The sequence below is a fragment of the Oncorhynchus tshawytscha genome, linkage group LG02 (assembly GCF_018296145.1).
Source record: "Oncorhynchus tshawytscha isolate Ot180627B linkage group LG02, Otsh_v2.0, whole genome shotgun sequence".
In the NCBI taxonomy this organism is placed as follows: Eukaryota; Metazoa; Chordata; class Actinopteri; order Salmoniformes; family Salmonidae; genus Oncorhynchus; species Oncorhynchus tshawytscha.
In genome coordinates, this window is record NC_056430.1 from 59,102,812 (window position 1) to 59,128,325 (window position 25,514).

General features: G+C 42.8%; 3 protein-coding genes across 3 annotated transcripts in view; 1 reads left to right on the top strand and 2 right to left on the bottom strand.

The window, feature by feature from the left end:
* Positions 1 to 45: 45 nt before the first annotated feature.
* On the top strand, positions 46 to 1,674 carry gemin6 (gem (nuclear organelle) associated protein 6). The gene is made up of 2 exons (XM_024443575.2): positions 46 to 356; positions 699 to 1,674. Exons 1-2 carry the CDS (start codon positions 229 to 231, stop codon positions 1,084 to 1,086), a joined length of 516 nt encoding a protein of 171 aa, XP_024299343.1. The 5' UTR covers positions 46 to 228; the 3' UTR covers positions 1,087 to 1,674.
* A 4,594-nt stretch (positions 1,675 to 6,268) lies between these two features.
* On the bottom strand, positions 6,269 to 7,854 carry LOC112266048. The gene is made up of 2 exons (XM_024443541.2): positions 7,738 to 7,854; positions 6,269 to 7,547 (listed from the first exon to the last, which is right to left on the bottom strand). The coding sequence occupies exons 1-2, from the start codon at positions 7,743 to 7,745 to the stop codon at positions 6,986 to 6,988; spliced, it is 570 nt and encodes a 189-aa protein (XP_024299309.2). The 5' UTR covers positions 7,746 to 7,854; the 3' UTR covers positions 6,269 to 6,985.
* Positions 7,855 to 14,993: 7,139 nt separating this feature from the next.
* Positions 14,994 to 25,514, bottom strand: part of LOC112265983 (son of sevenless homolog 1) — a 70,933-nt gene continuing 60,412 nt past the window's right edge. The window contains 11 exon segments of the mRNA XM_042301668.1: positions 14,994 to 16,209; positions 16,211 to 16,303; positions 16,341 to 16,693; positions 16,945 to 17,066; positions 17,872 to 17,916; positions 18,601 to 18,871; positions 20,728 to 20,844; positions 21,408 to 21,580; positions 21,924 to 22,041; positions 22,268 to 22,430; positions 23,948 to 24,067. Of these exon segments, the coding sequence (XP_042157602.1) occupies positions 16,119 to 16,209; positions 16,211 to 16,303; positions 16,341 to 16,693; positions 16,945 to 17,066; positions 17,872 to 17,916; positions 18,601 to 18,871; positions 20,728 to 20,844; positions 21,408 to 21,580; positions 21,924 to 22,041; positions 22,268 to 22,430; positions 23,948 to 24,067 (1,666 nt within the window). The 3' untranslated portion in view covers positions 14,994 to 16,118.

The following is a 25,514-nucleotide window of genomic DNA, read 5'->3' on the forward strand; positions in this document are numbered from 1 at the left end:
TCACACAGTAGAGTATTAGGTTGGTGAAGAGGTTAGTAATATGTAACGAGGTATTTAATTCTTCGTGCTGGAACCTTTGGAATTGTATCACTGTTTTCTACGACACATTTGACCGTCGGACAAATTTAATCACAGGCTCAATCCAGCTAGCCAGTAGCCAGCTCATTCACCTGATTTGGAGATTAAAGCCCAGTGTAGCTTATTCTCGGTCAGTATATTGAAATAGTAATGGACACGTGGCGTCAACTGAAGCCACTGGAGTGGTGTAAATATGTCAACAAAGAGGTCAAAGTGACAGCGCACGAGAAACAACAACATCATGGTTGGGTTTTTACCGTTGATCCAGTATCTGCCAGGTAACTTCGTCAACTTCCCAGTACTCTTTCCCCATGGCCATGTGCACAATTTGTTGATGGATAGCTTAAGCTATCATATGAAAATAATACACCAATGCACTGATTTGTCAGTTTTTTCTCCCACTTATATAGTGTGGTACCTAGCTACAACAGTGACGAGTGAAGACGCCACTCTGTTATGAGATCTAAGTTTGAGCATCCTATTTCGTAACTGCTATCCCTAGCTACAGTGTGATATTTTTGATGTGACTCAGTCATAGACAATACCAGGATTGTTGCTTTGAAAGGGGTGTATATCAGCTGAGTTGACACTCAATGCATTACCTATTTTCTCTCCCTCAGTATAGTCCTAGTGACCTTCCAGGAGAAAGGAGGCACACCGACGGTCCGAGTTGTGACAGGCCATGCAGTGCAGGAAGTAGAGGTCCTCCAGGAGGGTAATGAAGAAACGGCGGGGCAGCTGAGGGTCATTTTCACACCCCCAGGAGCCCACGCCCTTGGCCCGGAAGAAGTGAGGCACAGGAAAGAGCGCCTCCGCCTGTGGCTGGAAAAGAACCGCATCCCCGTGGAAGAGAAAGGCGAGATGCTGTGCGTGGCCAACGTGCTGACAGTGAGCGCCCCTTACGGAGCGGAAGACTGTAGCAGCTCCAACGAGATCATCCTGGCCCGAGTGCAGAGCCTGGTGGAGAGCAACCCTGATTCAACTCCAGACCAGCCTGCCATCTCCTGATGAAGGATTCACTTTGACATATAGGGATAGTTTACCAAACTCAGATCAGGCTCAGCCTAGTCCTGGAATAAAATACATTGTCTATTTTCTTGATCTCCATTGAAATAGCTTTTTAGTTCAGGACTAAGCGTAATCTGTGTCAGGGAAACGAGCTCATAGTGGATGTCAATAGTCTAAAATGGTCTCGTCTCCTTCATCTGCCTCTATGTGGGGAAAAAGATGGACTGGGAATTGGGTCTTGGCCATGTGTCTTTCACCTATCCTACGTTTTTAGATAAGTGAAGGTTGAGGAGAGGAGGAGGGAAAGCCACTCTAGACTGTTGGGATGAACTGAGAGACACTTAAAATGCTTTGGATTGTTGATGGTTCAAATGTTACTATAATCATATTAAACAATGGACATTGCTGTCACAAAGCAAACAGTTGGCAACATTTTGAAATTTGACTTTTTGGTTCTAAAGATACCTTTTTTGTAATATACTTTTGTAATTAAACGTGCACTGTTACTTACAAACCAATAGTTGCATCTGTCCCGCTACACTTAAATATCTATAAAAAATAACCAATAAAATACCTGTGCCTATAAAATCTATGTTATGAATCTTTAATTGTAAATCATTTTACTTGATAAAACTTGAATAAATCTCCAATAATTAGGCTTGGGTGGTATACTGTACACTGGGGTATTTGGAAAAAGCCACAGGATGTTTTTTTCCCCAATACATTTTAATACTTGTAGCTACTTTTTAAGTAAATACCTGCACTTGTGCAATATGTTAAGAGATAAAGCAGATCACGTTTGTTCATTTTACCCCTGTCACATTATTTTACATTATGACGCTTACCTTAGTTCCTCAGAACAGTTGACCCAGTCACGGGTTTGTTTGTAAATAGCACAATGGGAGAAAGTGGAAGCAGGTGAATCCAGGTGGGTATTGACAGCGGTCACATTTTATATTAAACGTTTGCATCAATAGAGTGATCAGGGATGTGCAACTACAGTTTTTCTTCAAAGAAAATACATTAGTGCAACACATTCAGCAGAAAATAGCTTCATTTTCATCAGATGACAACAGAAGTGCAATGTTATTTGGCTGGCAGAAAATGAAATTACATTGAAATAGCAAATTCTTTTATGCAAAAACAATGCCCGGTCGTTTAATGTTTATCATAGGAAGAACGTAGCCTGCTACATTTTCTAATGTTTTGCTTAAAGTTAATCATACTAGAGTAAAGTAGGCTGGCTACACCGAGAAAAGCACTGGAGAAATGTATACTGAACAAAGACCTAAACGCAACCAGTAAAGTGTTGGTCCCGTGTTTCATGAGCTGAAATAAAAGATCCCAGAAATGTTCCATGCGCACACAAAGCTTTTTTTAAATGTAATTTATTTTGGTCCAACAGACATATACAACAAAATGCACAATGTGGACCCAGAGGATATTACTGGAAAGTATTAATTAAAACGCTTGTTTCCAAAGTGGTCCTCTATGGTAAAAACAATAACATGTAATGATTAAAAGACAAGTCAAAATTACAACCAACCATAAAAACATTCATTTATATTGACATCCTAAAAAGTGTCACCATTCACTGCACTTCTCCCTAACCTTAAAAATCAATAATATTAATTTCACATTAAAACAATCTATTCATTTCACATCATACCGATCCTTCAAATAATACACCTGACCAGCAGTAGGGGGGGTACAAGTGACCGTTTAGTGGTTTCCCTTACTTAGACAACCAAATGAAAACTTTTGCCTGCTTTTTAAAGCTATTTTTACTTTTTATTTGCTTGATTTCTAAGGGCAGGCTATTCCATAGACAAATGCATGTTTGGAAAAATGTGCTCCTTGCAGTACTGTTTACTCTTGGGATTTTACATGACATAACACTATCTCTGATATTGTGACTGTGTTGGTTATAGACCATATCAATGTGTTTTTTCTTGTAACATGGGGCACGATCATTTAAGATGTCAAACATAAGATTAAGTTCAAGTTGGTCCACTCTGGACTCCAAAGGCAACAAGCCCACCTTCCGGAACTCCTGTACCCCTATGTGGGTCCTAGGGGGGACATTCAGCATATACCTGATAACGTTATTTTGCTTGACCTGCATTCTCTTTTTCAGCTTTTTTGAGAACCCACTATACCAAGCAGAGCAGGCATAATCAAAATTACACTGAATCAAGGTTGAGACAAGCAGTTTCTTAACTTTAATTTTAAAATATCTAGTGTTATGATGTAAAAATGTCAATTTGTTTGCCATTTTAGAAATAATTTTAGCAGCAATTAGGTCTTGGGAAAGATCTAGGAACACACCAAGATAAGATACATTTGTTTTAGATTCAATCTCCTTGCCTGTGCAGTATACTTGTCAGCCTTAATAAGCAATCTACATTTTGTTCCAAACAAAATCGATTCAGTTTTTCCCAAATGTAGTGACACTGTTGTCAGACAACCAATCTCTAACAAAATGCAATTCCTTACTCAGGGTCTCCTCTATGTAAACTGCATCCTTCCCTGATACCAGTATGGATGAATCATCAGCATAAAGCAGGAGTTTGCCCTTTACTGTATCTGGAATATCATTAACGTATATAAGAAATAAGAGAGGCCCTAAAATAGATCCCTGCGGTACTCCACGGGATATTTCTTTGGCCTCTGACTGAACATCACCAACATTACATACTTGTGTTCTGTTGGTCAGATAAGACCTAAACCTATTCACTGCTACATACTGTAATTTAGACCTATGTATTTCAGTTTCATTGGGATCATGGTCCACCCACTCCCCAATGCGTGGGCCTATGCCCTCCCAGGCCCACCCATGGCTGCGTCCCTGCCTAATCATATTAAATCCATATATTAGGGCCTCATTTATTTATTTCAATTGACTGATTTCCTTATATGAACTGTAACTCAGTAAACTCGTTTACATTTTTTGCATGTTGGGTTTATATTTTTGTTCAGTATAGCTACAAATCAGTCAGAGCGCTGTCTGCTCATAGAATGCCTGTTTGTGAATTCTCATCTGAGTGGAGAAGTGCAATTGAACCACGGAATTTGTCTGATGCCGAGCATAAATTACAATAAGAAGCGTTTTCATTTAGCAAGATAATTCTTATGTGTTTTATAATTTTTTCCTGCTTGAAAAACACAGAATTATGTATTAATTTAATGTAACCCTTAAATGTAACTTGCTCTTTAATCTAAGTAAGTGGCTGAATTAATAAGGTGATGGGGCATCATATTGTGTTAGCTAATTGCCATGTTTGAGAAGTCAAATCCCTTTGGATGAGTTATATGTATTGCTGCTACTATCTTGAAATCCTTGGGGTTTTTCTCTCTGTTCTTGGCCCTTTTTCCTTCTCCAGTCTTATATTATCCTCTCCCCTATTCTCCTATCTTCTTTCCCCTATTCTCAGAGCAGGCAGGCCCATTGCCCTAGCAACTCCAGACTCCACACAGACTTGTTATTTAGAATTCAAGGCACACTTAACCAGCATGGCTACCACAGCATTCTGCAGTGATACGCAATCCCATCTGGTTTGGGCTTAGTGGGACTATCATTTGTTTTCCAACAGGACAATGACCCAACCCATCTCCAGGCTGTGAAAGGGCTATTTCACCAAGAAGGAGAGTGATGAAGTGCTGCATCAGATAACCTGGCCTCCACAATCACCGACCTCAACCCAATTGAGATGGTTTGGGATGAGTTGGACTGCAGAGTGAAGGAAAAGCAGCCAACAAGTGCTCAGCATATGTGGGAACTCCTTCAAGATGGGTTTAAAATCATTCCAGGTGAAGCTGGTTGAGAGAATGCCAAGAGTGTAAAAAGCTGTCATCAAGGCAAAGGGTGGCTACTTTGAAGAATCAAAAATAAGAAATATATATTGATTTGTTTAATACCTTTTTGGTTACTACATGATTCCATATGTGCTATTTCATAGTTTTGCTGTCTTCACTATTATTCTACAATGTAGAAAATAGTAAAAATAAATAAAAACCTTTGAATGAGTAGGTGTGTCCAAACATTTGACTGGTACTGTATTTTTTATGTCTTTTCAATTGGTTTATTTTTGTGTGCATATTCAGCGAGCAGCCTCCATTAAAAATTCGCTATTACTTGTGCAAATGTTGTTAGCATTCTGGTATAGACGCCGAATGGCGCTTTTTGCGTTTGTTTTGGCGCAATCTTGTGTACCAAGCCGGTAATACTATTTATAAATTGGTTGGTTCGAGCCCTGAATGCTGATTGGCTGACAATTGTGGTATATTAGACCGCATACCATGAGTATGACAAAACATTTATTTGTACTGTTCTAATTACGTTGATAACCAGATTATTATAACAATAAGGCACATCGGGGGTTGTGTCCATACTCTCCGCAATGCGTCGTGCTGAAGAACAGCCCTTATCCGTGGAATATTGGCCATATACCACACCCCCTCGTGCCTTATTGCTTAAATATACCAGTATGAGAGAAGGACGGTATGACGATATGATAATCTGGATACCGTCCAACCCTTCCAACAATACATAAGGGAATCTCATCTTCACACATTGAGCTACAGTATTACATTGTGTGTTACAACTAAGTAGTCCTCCAGAGCTCTACAACTTCACAGATGTTGGGGTCAATTTGGAATGGGCACTTGACACAGAGAAGAAGTGTTTTATGTAATGTCACAGCCAATAAAGTATAACATAGTGCCCCACGATGATAGGCCTCAACTGCAGTCATACTGTAGCTTCAAGTTTTTCAATGCATCTTATTGTTCTGATAACCTTGCATTGATATAAATACCATATAGGATACAGTTACAGACTGTTTAATGTTAATCCAATAATAAACTAGTACTATGTCAAAATACACAGTTACAAACATGTGTTACCATCTCTTTGGGTTACTGTCATGAATGTCATAACTTTGTTAAAATATGACAAGATTGTGTTATTCTTGTCTCATTGTTTAGCCAGCAAATCATTTTCATGAACGTGTTCTACAGTGTGATATTCGTATTTCATTCCCAGAACATTGTTACACTGCCTGTGTATGACATAACATCCTCATGACAAATCAGCTTGTGTCTTATCTATTATTCTCTGATCCACCTTTCTTACCACTACATCCCCACCTACAATAAAACACAGGAATGAAGAGAGAGATGGTCCTGTAATAGTGTACTTTATTGAACTGTGGAACTGTGGTGGGGGAGAAAGTGAAAGAGAAGGAGAGGGAGGGAAGGATAGAGAGAAAGAAGGATAGGGAAGAGGATTCTCAAATTGGGAAAAAGTCCATCCTCGCCCTGTCCTCCTCTCCACCGGGACCCGGAAACCAAAAAGTGGTCCTCCTCTCCTCGATAGCCTGAGCACAAATGTATCCTCCCAGCGGGAAACGTGAAAGTGTTTCAAAATCTGCCACACCCCCTTTGAATCAGCTATTGTTTCTTTGAGAAAAGCATGCCGACATTTAAAAAAACGATACAATACTTATCTCTCTATAAAATGTTAAGTGCAACCAGCTACATTTATTTTTACCACTTAACACATGTATTTGGGGATTACTCCTTTGTAAATGTCATTTGCCTGATTACGTGTTGGTGAAGGAGAGTCATTTCATACAAGCACATTTGTTTGCATGTTTCCTTTCCTCCTCTATTTGATTACCTTGACCTTTTTCAAAAGGAGGTGAGGAGAGGATGGAGGAGAGGACGCGAGGAGTCGAGCAAAACCAATTGAGATTCTCCCAAGGAGGGACAGAGATACTGAGGAAAGGGCAAAAAGGGACAGTGAGAGACAGAGAGAGGGATGAAGGGAGAGAGAGGTTGACAGTCCTCTACAGATACAGGAGGCTTCTTTGGCTCAGCTGGACTTGAAGGAGTGCACTCAGCCACTGTAGCCCTCCAAACAGCGACCTGTGTTTATCTCATTGCAAGAATAACACTTGCTGTGTGTACAGCGATATAGGGGGATTTTTTTATGTATTGTATTGAAGGAGTTTATTACATTTTGCCTTGGGGGATTGGTTTTTGCCCCACCCCACTTAGGTTGCCAGACTTTCTCGAACACAAAGGCCTTAGAGTTTAGGTCTCTAGTAGAAAAGGCCCTATCAAGGTCATTGATAATGCTGTGGCCTCCTCTTTCCTTCATACAGGACTCCAGGCAGGGAGAGAATGTGGTAAAGAAGATTATACAGTCCTTGTTGTTATTGGTCAGGTGTAATATGGGGTAGCCCATATCCTGGGTAGTAATACTCAGGAGACGATACTCTGCGTGGTAGCCATTATACGGTATGGCTGCGATGATCTTGTCTCCTTTGTAGATTTGTCCGGCGGTAAGTGCCGCCTTGACCACCTCTGGTTTAACGTTGACATCAAACTCTCCTTTCTTGCACTCATCTTTGGTGAGCCTGACAGCCATGGCATACTCACGATTTTGCAGTCCGAACCTGAACAACAGCAGAAAAATCGAGAGACAGAGGTGGTGACAGAACACAGAGCACGTACTTTGGTTGACCTTAATTGTAGAGTTTGGGGACAATTCCCTATAGTATATTAATACAAGGTTTCTTTAGTTAATAAGGCATGTGGTAATAAAACGGAGACTATATGATTACAATGAAACAGAGAAGCACTCACTTTTTCATCTCTGTAATCAGTTTAGCTAAATTTGCTTCACTAATCTGAGCATCCACCTTGTCTCCAGTCCAGAGAGAAAGCAGAAAGAGAAGGACAACCCCCGCATAGCTGCACACATCTGAAACACACCAGAGTATCAACACACACACACACACACACACACACACACACACACACACACACACACACACACACACACACACACACACACACACACACACACACACACACACACACACACACACACACACACACACACACACACACACACACACACACACACACACACAAAGAAACACTATGTCAATACATACACTGCAAACTATTTAAATGGTAAAACCATGCTCTTAAAACAGGCTAAACATTTTGTTTGGTGAGAAATGAATAACTCCCAGGTACCTGATGATCCATTGCTGCTGTCCGTGTCTGAATCCTCTATCTGTGTGAGCAATACTTCAATGTTTTTATGTATCAATTCAGCTCACCCAGCATGCCATGTAGGGGGAGTTTCCATTGGTCAGAAAGTGCCAGCACGATAAGCAAGTTCATTCCAGATAAACCAAGGTCATTGTGATGTAATATCATTACGGGAAACCAAATTTCACTAGTTTGACTTGGTTTGGGCTGAGTGGGACTGGTTGAGAAAATGCCAAGAGTGTGAAAAGCTGTCATCAAGGCAAAGAGTGGCTACTTTGAAGAATCAAAAATATTAAATATATATTGATTTGTTTAATACTCTTTTGGTTACTACATGATTCCAAATGTGTTATTTCATACTTTTGATGTCTTCACTATTATTCTACAGTGTAGAAAATAGTAAAAATAAATAAAAACCCTTGAATGAGTAGGTGTGTCCAAACATTTGACTGGTAGTGTATTTTTTACTTTATGAGCTGGATTGCCTGTCTTTGCAATTTGTTTATTTTCGTTAGCATATTCAGCGAGCAGCCTCCATTGAAATTCACTATTACTTGTGCAAATGTTGTTAGCATTCTGGTATAGATGCCCAATGGTGCTTTTTTGCTGTGGTATATCAAACCGTATACCATGGGTATGACAAAACATGTATTTGTACTGTTCTAATTACATTGGTAACCAGTTTATAATAGCAATAAGGCTCCTTGGGGGTTTGTGATATATGGCTAAGGGTTGTGTCCATGCACTCTGCAATGCGTTGAGTTTAAGAACAGCCCTTAGCCGTGGTATATTCGCCAAATATCACCCCCCCCCGTGCCTTATTGCTTAAATATACCAGTATGAGAGAAGGACGGTATGACGATATGAAAATCTGGATACCGTCCAACCCTTCCAACAATACATAAGGGAATCTCATCCTCACACATTGAGCTACAGTATTACATTGTGTGTTATAACTAAGTAGTCCTCCAGAGCTCTACAACTTCACAGATGTTGGGGTCGATTTGGAATCGGCACTTGACACAGAGAAGAAGTGTTTTATGTAATGTCACAGCCAATAAAGTATAACACAGTCCCCAACGATGATAGGCCTCAACTGTAGCTTACAGTCTTTCAATGCATCTTATTGTTCTGAGTATATTCATGTATAGTATATTAATGCAAGCGTTTCTTTGGGAAATAAGAAGTGCGGTTTTAAAACAGAGACTATATAATTACAACGAAACAGAGAAGCACTCACTTTTTCATCTCTGTAATCAGTTTAGATAAATTTGCTTCACTAATCTGATCATCCATCTTGTCTCCAGCCCAGAGAGAAAGCAGAAAGAGAAGGACAATCCCCCGCATAGCTGCACACATCTGAAACACACTGGAGTATCACTCACACACACACACGCACACGCACACGTACACGCACGCACGCACGCACGCACGCACGCACGCACACGCACACACACACACACACACGAGTAACACTGTGTCAGTACACACACTGCACACCATTTAACAGATGGTAAAACCATTAGAGTAAACAGATATAAACATATAAACTCAGCAAAAAAAGAAACGTCCCATTTTCAGGACCCTGTCTTTCAAAGATAATTCGTAAAAATCCAAATAACCTCACAGATCTTCATTGTAAAGGCTTTGAACACGGTTTCCCGTGCTTTTCAATGAACCATAAACAATTAATTAACATGCACCTGTGGAACGATCGTTAAGACACTAACAGCTTACAGATGGTAGGCAATTAACGTCACAGCTATGAAAACTTAGGACACTAAAGAGGCCTTTCTACTGACTCTGAAAAACACCAAAAGAAAAATGCCCAGGGTCCCTGCTCATCCTCTTGAACGTGCCTTAGGCATGCTGCAAGGAGGCATGAGGACTGCAGATGTGGCCAGGGCAATAAATTGCAACATCCGTACTGTGAGACGCTTGCACAGGATCAGTACATCCGAACATCACACCTGCGGGACAGGAACAGAATGGCAACAACAACTGCCCAAGTTACACCAGGAATGCACAATCCTTCCATCAGTGCTCAGACTGTCCGCAATAGGCTGAGAGGCTGGACAGGGCTTGTAGGCAGGTCCTCACCAGACATCACCGGCAACAACGTCGCCTATGGACACAAACCTACCGTCGCTGGACCAGACAGGACTGGCAAAAAGTGCTCTTCACTGACGAGTCGCGGTTTTGTGTCACCAGGCGGGATGGTCGGATTTGTGTTTATCGTCGAAGGAATGAGCATTACACCGAGGCCTGTACTCTGGAGCGTGATCAATTTGGAGGTGGAGGGTCCGTCATGGTCTGGGGCGGTGTGTCACAGCATCATTGGACTGAGCTTGTTATCATTGCAGGCAATCTCAAAGCTGTGCGTTACAAGGAAGACATCCTCCTCCCTCATGTGGTACCCTTCCTGCAGGCTCATCCTGACATGACCCTCCAGCATGACAATGCCACCAGCCATACTGCTCGTTCTGTGCGTGATTTCCTGCAAGACAGGAATGTCAGTGTTCTGCCAGCAAAGAGCCCGGATCTCAATGCCATTGAGCACATCTGGGACCTGTTGGATTGGAGGGTGAGGGCTAGGGCCATTCCCCCCAGAAATGTCTGGGAACTTGCAGGTGTCTTGGTGGAAGAGAGGGGTAACATTTCACAGCAAGAAATGGCAAATCTGGTGCAGTCCATGATGCACTGCAGTACTTAATGCAGCTGGTGGCCACACCAGATACTGACTGTTACTTTTGATTTTGACCCCCCCTTTGTTCAGGGACACACTATTCCATTTCTGTTAGTCATGTCTGTGGAACTTGTTCAGTTTGTCTCAGTTGTTGAATCTTGTTATGTTCATACAAATATTTACACATGTTAAGTTTGCTGAAAATAAACACAGGTGACAGTGAGAGGACGTTTCTTTTTTTGCTGAGTTTATAAACTTCAATAAGGAATCAATCATAACACATGTTTAGACACGTACCTGATTATCACTTAGTGCTGTCTGTGTCAGAATCATCTATCTGTGTTAGCAATACTTTTTGTGTGTCAATTCAGCTCACCCAGCATGCCATGTTGGGGGAGTTTTCCCTTTATAAAGCATTCCATTGGTCAGAAAGTTCTATTTCTGCCAACCCAGCACAACGAGCAAGCTCGGTTAAGGGAACCTATTATTTATATTTTCAGGATTGAGGTATGGGTGGGGGTGGGGGTTGGCAAGAGGGACAGACAGACTAGTGGCGTCATTCCAGATAAACCAATGTCATTGTGGTGTAATATCATTACGGGAAACCAAATTTCACTAGTTTGGCTTCTCGCCATCTGATAAACATGTTGGAAGGGGTGGTAGCAGATGGAGTATGGTATGAGTGGCCAGCCCCCGGCCGTGGACTGAGGTTGGTAGCTGGTCTCCCGGCTGGATCAGCCCCCAGTTACAGACTGTGTTGAACCTGCTGGCAGTGCCGATCCCCGGCCATAGTTGTTGTCGTGACTTTACTTTCATTAATCTGATGATTGTTATTTACTGTATCTAATCAACTATGTTTAATTGTTACCCAATTAAATGAATCATCTAACAATTAACTCAATTAGGATTTGGGGCACCATAAGAGTGGTTGTTTAGAGTTACCATCTCCCGAATTAAACTCCAAAGGTCTTTACCTATCACATCCATAAAACAGTTGACGTATTAATCATAACTTCGCATCATATCATCATTCTGAACAGCCGTAACCTTACTTATGATTCAGTACTACACAAATTGGTTTAATTGTTTATTTACTAGATAACTAAATGATAACAGAGGATAAACATACACACTTAATACATTAGGAAAAGGTCCCTAGTGGACTGAAACAATATGGTTGCTTTTTACAAAAGGAGATGGAGGGGAAGAGAGAAAAAGAGACATTTATCGTGATACATTTTAGAAACTAATCTCACAGTAATCATATACTTTGAACACAAACTGCCACCTGTTTGGAGTAAGAAATCATGAATGTACGTGTCCATGTCTTGGTTCACTGTTGGGCCTTTTCGCGGCACGCTTGTAAGGCTCCGATTGTCCAAAAGAGGTCGTTCATCCGTCTCTTCTACTGTTACGCTCCTCTGCCCGTTAAACTTGTTGTGTAGTCCTGAACAGACCAACAGAGTTTATTCTACTTTCCATTTGCTCCTGAAGCTTACTTGAAGATAGGCTAGCCAGCTGTGTAGATGGTTCTGTGGTGATGAGTAGTAGAATACGTTGGTTTGAATAGTAGAATGGTCCCACTTAAATTCACTTTTCTAGATACTTTTCTTAGGACAGCTAATCAGCCGTACCAGTGATTGTCCGAGAGTTGAGTTGTCTTCTCCCCTTGTGTTGGTATTCAGGGTTCAAACCACTTTACACGTGCAGCTGCAGCCTGGCGATGTTCTGGTCTCGGAGGTGAGTTTACTTTCTTCACCTCGTGTTGAGGTTCAAAGTTCCAACCATTTTAAACGTGTAAGCTCCCGCTTCATGCTTTTCTGATCTCGCTGTTGTTTCTTTACCAATCCTTTTATGCACTCTGATCGAAAGGGACGGTTCCGTCAGGCTGACACGCTCTCTGACCTCACTAGGGGCGTGGCTACTTAATGTGCAAAGTTTATAGGACACAAATGATCTGATCTCATGGCTCCTAAAATCACATTCATATCTTAACAAAAAAACATTCATAATTGTTAATATTTCATGCTCAACGTAAAAGATGGAGACTTCGTACATGTAGTGTATATACTTTCCAAGTTACAGTATTTCCTTTATAACACTTAATATCACAAAATAAAAACCAATATGACATTAGTTTTCAAATTTTCCACTAACCATTCCCCACGTTCTCTGTTAGGATTTTTTTTCCAGTATTCACTTGAGAACGTGTTAAGAGATCAGGCGGGAAACCTCTGTGTAGACAAAGCACATTTCTCAGTGAAATTTGGAGAGGGATGTTCTCTCTCCTCTCCTTTAATTTACGACAAGGTGTGAGCCGTTACCCCCATTGTGCAGGAAGCCTGATTGGGCAAGACGATGGAAGGTTGAGCCCGGAAGTTACTGCTTAGAAAGACTCCAGTTGTGTATGGGATGTGTCGTATGATTAAAGGTTCCTCCTGAAACTTCGTAATCAATACAGAAACACTCAAATCACACATATTAGCCACAGTCTCTAGGTGACCAGCTGCACAGAGTCAGGATCTTCACTACAACTCTAACATTAATCAGTCAACCAATTATCCCCTAAGCTCCCCATTTGACTAATGGCTAAATGGGTATTCCTAACCTTAGTGTATATGTAGTTTAACATGACAGTGAAATATGAGTATCTATTGACAATCTAACTCAACATAGCAGTGAAACAAATTCCTTTACTCATCTAATTTTACCTGACTGCATATCTCACTGCTGCAGTCTCGACTTAAACGCTTGGAAGTCATGGTCAGTAGTATATGTTTATTACCGATGTGGCACAATTATTGTTTCTGAAACTGCATCAACGTGTTGTGGATTAAAGAGGTCTCTATTGCCGAGGCTTTTTCACAGTATTGCTGGTAAACACCAGAGTCACTGTCAATGAGATGATCACATACATGCAGTACACACATACAACCTGGTCGCTAAATTCAAGTAACTTTCCTTAAAAGGTTATTATTACTTTCCTAGATATTGGTACACTGATGTTGCCGTCAGTTGAACCATCGCGGGACAGGACTTGAATGTGAATGCACGTTCTAGTCATTTGATTTCTATGATTCTCAAACTCCAGCCATTACATAGTGTATGGGCCAGACAAATAACATGTTTTTGGAAGCAACTGACAGGATGACCCTATGGCACTTTGTCCATTGGGAAGAAACCTGGGAGAATAGCCAAGAATGATTACAATGAAGACGACAATCCCAGGTTAATTACTTTAGGCTATTGGGTGTGTCCCAAATGGAATCTATATAGTACACTACTTTTGACCAGGGTACTTCAGGCTCATCAAAAGCAGTGCGCTGTGTCTGGAATGGGGTGCCATTTGGGTGACTCACAGCCCACATTTTGCCCCTAGGGAACAAACCATAGTATAACCTGAAGGTGGAACACTTGCACTTCTTCAAATAAACCAAATATGTATGTAAAATCAAACTAAACTATTGCCACAGTCACAGGATATTGTTCTCTTAATTAAAATGTGGTGTACTCAAGATGTACTGTTAATATATGACCATTCCATAGTGAGTTGGTAACATTTGACTGGAGTGTGGTCTACCTGTGATTAAATGTATTGTATTCATGATCAAGCAAAATAAGGACAAAGACAATTCGCTGTGGCTAGTCATTCATTTTTAGCCATCTAGGTAGCGCCAGCAATTCAACTGCATTTTGCTATGGCCCTTTTTGGATGCTTTAAAAAGGCATCCCTTCATCCTTCCTTTTAAAATGGGGTTATACGGAACGTTTGCCTCTGTGGTGCACTTGAGTCAAAAGGGGTCCCCTGAATTGACAGAAATATTGCCTGTGTAAATCGAACCGTGCCCAGAAATTACCTCATTGGACAGAAAGGGGCGTATCTCCTGACACCCATGAGCAAAATCATATTGTAGTCTAAAACTAAGGATTGTGTGGTTTCATGAGTTAAGAAATTGTAACGTGGCTCATTTGGTAGAACACAGCGCTTGTAATGCCAAGGTTGTGAGTTCGAGTCCCTCCAGTACATAACTCGATTAGCTTCAGTCAGATCAGTGACCATTTTGAAGGAAGGGAATCATTAAACAAATATATTCTAACTGGGTATTCAGGACCGTAGCCAGCTCTTCACTAGTTTCATAGCGGACCTACTGCATAGAGTGGTAGAAACACTTTTATTCCCTTGTTTAAAGAAGTCAAATCGTAATTATCTTTACATACTCATTGGCAGAAATGAATCAGAACATAAAAGTACTAACACAAACTTAAGAACAATCACTTCTTGTGTTTCTTGAAAAGTACCTCTTTGGTGTGGATGGGTACCTTAAATCAGGGTTTTCCAAACTCAGTCCTGGACCCCCCACATTTAGTTTTTTTGCCCTAGCACTACACATCTGATTCAATTAACAAACTCATCATCAAGCTTGAATTATTTGAATCAACTGTGTAGTGCTGGGGCAAAAACAACTAAACATGCACCCAGGACCGAGGTTGGGAAACCCTGCCTTAAATCACGGTACTCTGGTCGATCTACTGGCACAAAAAAAAGAAGCTCGCTCCGGACTGAGTCTCTACACAAAGCCTTAAAACCTAATCTAACAACATGATTTCCCAAGTCCCTTTTTCCATCTGAGTGAGGTGGATTGAACAACAGAGATTTGTTATGGGCGAGTTGAATGGGTTTGCAACACCGTGAAAGCTAGAGTCCTCTCTGGTCAATATGGGCCACTTTAGTAGATCGTTTAGCCCATACACAGGGAGTTAAAACACTATTAAGTCTGTGGATTTCTCCTGGAGTCTGTTCAAACTGGGTTGCAGTCTTTATCGTTCCGTCCTCCAGCGTGCGGTGGACTTGTGTGGTCCTGGTTCATGGTTTACTACGGTTCAAGCTGTATGTGCATGGGTAGGCCACCGAGCTCATAGACAAGTAATGCTGCAATCGATTCACTTAACAAATAAAAATGAAATAAACATTGGACGATGACAAAGGACATACTGTACATACAAACACATACAACAAAACAAAACAGTAAGACCCCCCCCCCCAAAAGGATTTTTATAGGGAATCTCCAAATGGTCTGCACGAATGAAAAAGGACAATCATCTTTCGTTTAAGTATTTTTTTTTTTATAAGGGCACATGATTATTTTTCCAGGTAGCTAAGAATCTACACTGGTATTGTCTTTTTTTTCTTCTCAAAGTCAACATCACAATTAATGTTGTTTTTTGTCCAAGTCTTTAGTGTTCAATAATTTCCCCCAGATCACATACACAAGTCTTTTTAAAAGGGGTTGGCATTCTCCAGCAGGGGCGGGCCGTCTCGATGCGCAAGGGACGGGTATGACACCGACTCCCTTTTGTACGTTTTGGGGGAGCTTGGGGATGGCTTGGGCAGCAGCGCTGCTGGTGCTCTGGCGGGGGGGCACAGGGGGCCAGCTGCACCCCCGGAGGGAGTAGGGCTGAGTCGCCGCAGCAGTCTGGGCCGCCGGGCCCCAGCAGTGGTAAGGGCGGGGAGGGCAGGTGCTTGCGCGGCCCCAGCGAGGGCGAGGGAGTCGGGGGTGGTGGCGGGGTGAGCGGGCCGAACGGCGAGGGAGGGAAGAAGGTCTGGCTCAGCGTGGGTTCGCTGCTGCGGATGCGGCCCTGCGGGGGTGGCTGCAGGTGCAGGGGGCTGTTGGAGCTGGAGAAGACGTCCGGCGTTCTCACGGGCTCCCGCGGTGGCAGTGTGGGTGGGCTGTCAGGCGGCTCCGACAAGGAGGTGCGCTCGGTCGAGAGCGAGTAGCGCGGCGAGTAGACCTTGGTGGTGGTGGGCTGCCGCGGAGGGATGGCGGGGGGGCTGTCCAAGTGCTTGGACATCATCTGGAATGTGAGAGGTGGAAAAGGAGAAAGAAGGAGAAGCACAAATGTTATGAAGAGTGTGGGAGAACAACTCGACAAACTCAAAATTGTCATCTAAATCTCTAGCAAATAACTGACAGCGCAACTTAGGTTGTGTTTCATTGGATATTTAGCATTCCACATCTACACTCTTGAATAAATCAATCGAGAATCCTCCTAATGGTACAGTCTCAGAACAACTTTAGGTAGCAAACATGTCAAAATAGAGTCACCTTCGAAGGGGAAGATTCAGCGGGGGCGGATTCGGGGCGTCTGCGAGGGGGCACAGGCGGGGGGACGGTGGCGTCTTCAGTGCTCCTGTGGAGACTCACCATGGAGGAAACTGAAGAGGACCCTGGAATAGAAGGAAATCAGGAACTCAAATGAGGTCTTACAGGAAGAGAGTAATTACACATATTTAACCCCAATTCCCCAAATTCATCCCATACAGGGCTCTACAACTCAGGGATGGGCAACTGAGTGTCTGGGGGGGGGTTCTCTCTTTTGCTTGGCACTTGACTGTTTCCTAGGTCTTAAATCAGACAATATCTCCAGACATTCAGGCCGACGAAGAATGGAGTAAAAACAAGCATTGAAAACATTTAGAATAGAGGATGAGGAATGGATGGGTAATAGACACTCTCCTTTCGGGAAGGGTATGCAAACAACACCCCTAAAGTATTATGTTCGAGGCAATCACGTTGACCAACTTCAATAACTAACTACACACCACAGAGTGATATTGTACATGGATGCTTAGAGCAAAACCCCACAGTGACAATGAATTCAGGACAGGAGAACAGAAGGGGCTGACACTGATCTAGTGTCAGTTTAACTGGTTAGTAGCCTGGTTAGGGTTGGTATTCAGAGAGAGGTAAACTGATCCTAGAGCTGTACCCATGGGCAACGTCTACTTGGAGCTACGAAACGCACACACAGACTAGCGTCCGTTGCCATGGAGACAGACAGGCGCAACAGTGGGCGGAGATGGGAGCAATGAGGTGGATGTCAGTTGCATGCAGGTAGGGAGAGGCAAGTTGGGCTTGAGAGGCTCAGAATGAGTGAGAGACGGGGGGGCGAGTTGATGTAGTTGCTTAGATGGAGTGTGGGGGGGGAGTCACTGACAACAGGTAGGCTGGCTTTGAGAGGGTCATACTAACGTGGGCCGTGTGGTAAAGAGACCGGGGCAAAGATGCTGTCGCAGTCTGGACGGAGGGAGAGGCAGGAGGAGAGAAAAGAGAGAAAAGGCCCTGAGAGGAGGAGAGACTGATGCGGATGGACCAGTTTCATTTCGGACCACTGGACCTATCACCCATTAACCCATTAATGTATTCACTGTTCACAATTCTGAAAGGACTGCGGGTGTCATCACCCCCCCCCCCCTTGTTACAACGGAGTTCTGAAAATGGGAAAGTTACTGGTATAATGTGAGTTACAGGGTAATGTAAAATGGGTTAGTATCTTTAGGACAAGAGGTTGTGTTCCTTTGGCTGTGCTCAGAACAATATACTGTAAATCAATTGGAATACTGGCATTATCCATGTCGGCGCCAAACATTTCACAGTGATAACACTCAATTGCACTCTGACTGGTCTTGCATGTATTCTTCCTTCCTTCCTTGGGAGTAATCACTGATCTGACATGACTGGATTGGTGAAAGCTAAGAAGTGGAACACTTTGCATTCACCTAGCTAATCACTTACCTTAGCTCAGTGATTTCTCCAAGAAGGGGAGGAAGGAAGCATTAAATTCAAACTCTCAAACTGTGTTTAACTCTCAAACACTTTCTCTATAAGCTCTAGCTGTGCTCCCACCCACCCAACCTCCCCTCCCTTCCGCCGCGATCCCCACCCAAGCTGCTTCCCCGTCCGGCTCGAAGGACCACCTACTGGAGTGGAAGGGGCTGGAGGGGCCCTGGGGCGAGTCGAACACGCTGCCGATGTCCGTGGAGCTGGAGGCGGCCGAGGCCGGCGGCGGCGTGAGGGGCGTGCGCGGCGAGTTGGGCGCAGAGGCGGCGCTCTCCATCTCGCTGTCAGGGATGCGGCTGTAGCTGATCTTGCGTGGCTCGTTCTGCAGTGGCGTCGGGTGGCGCATGGTGCCCGGGCGCACCGAGGACGGGCGCACGCCGGGCGACTTGAGCGGGCAGTTGTACTTCTTGGGCTGGAAGGAGAAAGGGAGAGAGAGGGGGAGAAGAGAGGTGAAGGAGGGGTCAGGGCAACACTATAATGTCAAGGCTTCTCAACTGTAGACCTTCAGCCCTCAAGTGCTGCTTGTTCTTTTCTATCTGGTAGTTAATTGATAAATTAATGTCGGAAGATTGGGGAACTATCTGGTTAGTGTGTTACCTATAGGTAACCGCCAAAATATACACCAACATACATAAACCAACATAAAGTGTCTTAATAGGGCGTTGGGCCACCACAAGCCTTCAGAACAGCTTCAATACGCCTTAGCATAGATTCTACAAGTGTTTAGAACTTTATTGGAGGGATGTGACACCATTCTTCCACGAGAAATTCCATAATTTGCTGTTTTGTTGACGGTGACTCAGGTGACACTTCAGAATCTACCACAAGTGTTCAATTGGGTGAGATCTGGTGGCTGACACACACTTTAAACCCTCTATGCATCTTTGAGACACCTCTTTCAAAGTCACCAATCTCTTCTTCTAGCCATGGTAGTCAAAATGGGCAAATGGGATTTTTTATACATGACCCTAAGCATGATGGGATGTTAATGGCTTAATTAGCTCAGGAATACCTGTGCAGAAGAAACTGTTGTCAATATACTTTATATCCTTCATTTCCTCAAGTGTTTCCTTTATTTTGGCAGTTACCTGTAAATGTTCTAGGTATCAATTCTGCTGACAAATTGTCAGTCTTTTTTCTACCTTAATAGCAGGGGCGTTGCGTCCATAGAGGGCGCTCGGACGCCGCCCCACCTGGCAGCAATGAGATAAAAATGGATTTACAAAAATGTATATAATGATAAAATATTGTAATAATATCAAGTTTGGGGATATAAATAACTGCATTTAGATTAGAAATCGAGTTTTCAAAAAGAAAATGTGCTGCTGTAATCGGCAGCGTAGTTCCAGCGTTCCAGAGAGCTTCTCAAGCCACCTCATTCAATGCAATTCAAATCGATCCCTATACCCCTTGCGGAACCTAAAAAAACAGAGCCAGAGGGCTGCCTCGCTTCTAGTCCTTAGAACATTTTACAAGCATTTAGTTACACCCGCAATAACATCTGCTAAACATGTGTATGTGACCAATACAATTTGATTATCATAGGATTTTAGCCGCTCTTACTGAACCTATCCAAAGAGCCCCTGGTTTTCAGTTATAACTCTGAACACCAGATGGCGACGATCTACAAAAACACTGGACTGTTGTCAGGTATGAAGTGAGCTCAGACACAGAAGATGACACTGTCAAACGAGCCATGACGTTAGCTAAAACTAAACGACAAGTTTTTGTCTGTTACTGTATTCCCATATGCTTGCGAGTCTAGAAAATAAGTTGAAGTTGAACATTTACAGTAGCCAACTCATTTCGTTTGGAAATGTGGACTTACGTAAGTGTTATTTGTCAGCTACTTACTGTTAGTTGGCAACGTATTGACAACAACCCCATTTGTTGGACATTTCACGAGACGCCACTGCTTAAGAGTATACATGGAGTATACATGCTTAAGTGTGGCCTAGTCTGGTCCCAGTGGTAGAGCATGGCAATTGCAATGTCAGGGTTGTAGGTTCGATTCCCACGGCGGGCCCCTACTAAAAAGTATGCATTCACTACTGTAAGTCGCTCGGGGCAAGAGAGTCTACTAAATGACGAAAATGTAAAAAATAAATAATAATAATAGTGGAGAAAAAGTATTTTTCATCTGAACTCATGAAGATCCAATGTCATTCTAACAAATTTTTGAAATACAACAACTGATCAAACTGCATAGGGAGTCCGAGAGAGGATAATCATGTGAACCGTAAGATTGGAGAGGAACAAGACACTTACAAATCGAGGCAACGACCGGGCATTCCGAGGCTCGATCTCCAGCGACTTGTTGAACAGATAGTCAGCAAACTCCTTCTCTGCCTTGTCCTCCATTGGATTGAGGTTTTCAAAGAACTTCTGTGATACACAAAGGAAGAGGGAGTCGTCAGAAAGATGGAAAGAAAGATCCATCGTGAAATATACATTGCTATCCTAATGACGATAGACAAGGGTGTGGGTGATTGGGGACAATTGGATGAATAACCAAATAGTACATGTCAGGAGCTGAGTGGCAGTAACTCTCTACTAAGTGGTGAATCCTACCTTCCACTTAAGTCGAATTTTCACTTAGTCATGCACTGATGTCAATGAGACTAAAGTTGACGCCAGGGATCACCACTAAATGTATATCTAATCAAAAACGAATAGGTTGCTATGACTTGGCAAACTCAACTGTAGAGCTGAAATTGTGAAAAGGAAACAGTCCAATAATGTTTTATATTACTTCCATGTGTTACTCATATTTACACCCATTCATATTCCATGTAACTAAATGGTGTTTGTGAAACATCAATGGGTCGGACCATGCTGCAAAGCCGGAATTATTACAATTTCTACAAAAAATGTTGACTACGCAGGCTGGCCATATAGTGGGAGCCGACTTCAACGGAACGTGTGACATCATTGTTTTCGCTCCTCACCCGGATATCGCTCTCCACCCGTAAGCAGTAGGGCTGGTTCTGGTACTGCTGGATCTCCCCGGTGATCTCGGCCACTTTCCGTCGCTTGCTGAAGTTGATCAGCTCCTTGCCATGCCTCTTCAGGAAGTCAGGGTTGCCTTCCTCCGTCTTCAGGATGTTCGTCAAGTAGATCCCTGAGGAGAGAGAAAGAAAAGACATGAGAGAGCAGAGCGATGATGTCTATGGACTGGCACCGGTCCGTGGAATGTTGCTGGCCGGTCCCCGAGATGGTTAACCAACACTAGTTTTAATGTAAGTGGTCCTCCAAAGAAGAAAAACCCTAGCTTCGGATAGAACAGGACAGGATCAACTTCAAAGTTCCCGAGGGGGAAATTGTCTTAGACACACAGTACGGCCATATACAAAAAAAAAACACACAAAAAAAAAACTGTACATTATTTGTGAGTCCCTGACACAAAAGACGGCATAGCTTCCTGGTCCCTGGTATCAAATAGGTTGAGAAAAACTAGAACATACCAAAGAAGGGGACACAGGGGGGGTTGATGGAGCGTAGTTTTGCCAGGTACTTCTTGTAGTGGTCCTCGCTCAGTTCGTGGGCCTCCTCCAGAATCTTCCGCTGTCGGCTTGGAATTTGCTGGAAAGGGAGCAGAAGTTCAGTCAAAACAAGTATATATATATTTCGTCCTACAGATGCGTAGAGACGTACTCATTTCAATACTCAAACACTAGGCACTTATTTGGTTCCGCAATTTTCATTGGATTCATGCAATGCCAGATACTGTGATAACACTGTCTTGGTAGTATTTCCTAACAACACCACCAAAGAATCTTGCAGAAAGAACCCCTCCGGCCTTCCTCACCTCGAAGGTGTGGTCTAGCCGGTAGACAGGCGAAGAGTTCATGGCGCTGACCACCTCCAGCACGCCATTGAAGTTGTTGAGCTCCTGGAACACCTGCAGGATCTCGATGATACGCGCCACCACCGCTGCCCGCTCTTCCAGGTTCTCCGTCTCTACGATACACCTGGTGTAGAACATAGTACATAGAAAACAAATGCTATTTAAACCCAGGGGCCAGCGCTGTGTTCATTAGGCACCAAACGGACAACTGACAAACATGGAGGGACTACCTGGATTTGTCCAACAAGAAACACACATTTTTGTTTTGAATTGCAAAATGTTTTCTGCTGCAAGCCCTAATAAACATGACTCAGGTCAGCATAGTTCGGTCAATAACTTCCACAGCTGTCGTAAGGTAAGTGGGGGCAAGAAAATAAGCACTGGTACATTTTAATGCTCCCAAATGTGTTTAATTAGTAACATAATATTGACCTGTTAGTCCTCATTTGGTAACATGGTGAGCTATTAAGTCAGTGTAAGGACACATTTCACTCAACCAATTCAGTTGTCCCTGAAAACTAATCAGGAAGTCTCTGGAGATATCAAGCCTGGTATAAAATCAGACAGGGTTTAGCAGCTCCTACACAAAGAACAGTCCCAAATGTTTCCTTCCTTTTCACCTTTAGAATCAAGATAGGGAGGATAGGAGTAATCACAGCCTTAATTAGGGTGAAATTCTGCCACCTACAAAGCATTCATAACATCTTTATGCAAAGGACATGACTATACTGAACAAAAATATAAAGACGCAACATGCAACAATTTCAACTATTTTACTGAGTTACAGTTCCTATAAGGAAATCAGTCAATTGAAACAAATTCATTAGGCCCTAATCTGTGGATATCACATGAATGGGCATAGCCATGGTTGGGCCTGGGAAGCAAAGGCCCACCCACTTGGGAGCCAAGCTCACTGTCTGGGGAGCCAGGCACAGCCAATCAGAATTAGTTTTCCCCCACAAAATGGCTTTATTACAGACAGAAATACTGCTCAGTTTTATCAGCTGTCCGGATGGCTGGTCTCAGACGATCCCGCAGGTGAAGAAGCCCTAATGTGGAGGGGCTTTCGTGGTTACACGTAGTCTGCGGTTGTGAGGCCGGTTGGACATACTGACAAATTCTATAAAATGTCATTGGACGTGGCTTATGGTCAAGCCTGCCAATTGCATGCTCCCTCAAAACTTGAGACACCTGTGGCATTGTGTGACAAAACTGTATGTTTTAGAGTGGCCTATTGTCCCCAGCACAAGGTGCACCTGTTTAATGATCATGCTGTTTAATCAGCTCCTTGATATGCCACACCTGTCAGGTGGATGGATTATCTAGGCAAAGGAGAAATGCTCACTAACAGGGATGTAAACTCATTAGTGCACAACATCTGAGAAGAAATAAGCTTTTTGTGCTTATGGAACATTTCTGGGATCTTTTATTTCAGCTTATGATGGGACCAACACTATACTTGTTTATATTTTTGTTCAGTATACATTGAGCTACATAACAGCTACATAATTTACTTTATCATGCCATAAATTCATCATAGAAAATGCTTGGTCAACACTGCAAGTGTAAGGAGTATCATGGTCACATTTCACATGAGGACCGCTTCTTTGTGCTGCCAAAAAACAAAATTGACGCTCTTACTTTTCGAACCACAACGTGAGGTTGGTGGTGTGGCGGATCATGCGCAGAAGGTTGGGAGAGTTCAGCTCCTTGTCCTCCTTCGTCCACACGCTGCCCACCAGCTCTGATGGCTGCACCGCCCTGTAGATATAGGTCAGAGAGAGGTCAATAATTCTCCAAACCAAATATGTAGGAGGAGATTACCATATACCCTAACTATTCTATGCCATTATCTAAAGCGACTTACAAAAAATGTATGCAGGCACTATACTGTATGTTTATGTGATCCCAGCAGGAAGTGATGACCACCATTATTAGTTAAATGACAAATGTTAAAAAATCTGACTGTCAGTGGTCAAACTTCTACCGATTCCAGTCTTGGCAGAGCTTTCTGTGCCAGCATTGCGGTAAGATTTTCAGACAATACCGGCGACCATTTTTGGGTCACCGAGCCGAAGTGTTGTGATCTCGTCGTAGGAAATGGAGTAGGGTGAATATGTGAATGTTTTTATTTGAACTTTATTTTAACAGGTAGTCTGCACTGAGACCAAGGGCCTCTTTTCCAGGGGAGCCCTGTGTACACAATACAAATCAATATACAATATACACATTTAAAACTACATGTGCGTAAATGTGTTAATATATATATATATATATACACAGTGCCTTGCGAAAGTATTTGGCCCCCTTGAACTTTGCGACCTTTTGCCACATTTCAGGCTTCAAACATAAAGATATAAAACTGTATTTTTTTGTGAAGAATCAACAACAAGTGGGACACAATCATGAAGTGGAACAACATTTATTGGATATTTCAAACTTTTTTAACAAATCAAAAACTGAAAAATTGGGCGTGCAAAATTATTCAGCCCCCTTAAGTTAATACTTTGTAGCGCCACCTTTTGCTGCGATTACAGCTGTAAGTCGCTTGGGGTATGTCTCTATCAGTATTGCACATCGAGAGACTGAAATCTTTTCCCATTCCTCCTTGCAAAACAGCTCGAGCTCAGTGAGGTTGGATGGAGAGCATTTGTGAACAGCAGTTTTCAGTTCTTTCCACAGATTCTCGATTGGATTCAGGTCTGGACTTTGACTTGGCTATTCTAACACCTCTGGATATGTTTATTTTTGAACCATTCCATTGTAGATTTTGCTGTATGTTTTGGATCATTGTCTTGTTGGAAGAAAAATCTCCGTCCCAGTCTCAGGTCTTTTGCAGACTCCATCAGGGTTTCTTCCAGAATGGTCCTGTATTTGGCTCCATCCATCTTCCCATCAATTTTAACCATCTTCCCTGTCCCTGCTGAAGAAAAGCAGGCCTAAACCATGATGCTGCCACCACCATGTTTGACAGTGGGGATGGTGTGTTCAGGGTGATGAGCTGTGTTGCTTTTACACCAAACATAATGTTTTGCATTGTTGCCAAAAAGTTCAATTTTGGTTTCATCTGACCAGAGCATCTTCTTCCACATGTTTGGTGTGTCTCCCAGGTGGCTTGTGGCAAACTTTAAACGACACTTTTTATGGATATCTTTAAGAAATGGCTTTCTTCTTGCCACTCTTCCATAAAGGGCAGATTTGTGCAATA

Excerpts from the sequence above, each read along its gene's own strand:
- gemin6 (XM_024443575.2), top strand. The coding sequence starts at position 229 with ATGGACACGTGGCGTCAACTGAAGCCACTGGAGTGGTGTAAATATGTC. Across the intron at positions 357-698 it reads GTTGATCCAGTATCTGCCAG|TATAGTCCTAGTGACCTTCC; the intron begins GTAACTTCGTCA and ends TCTCTCCCTCAG.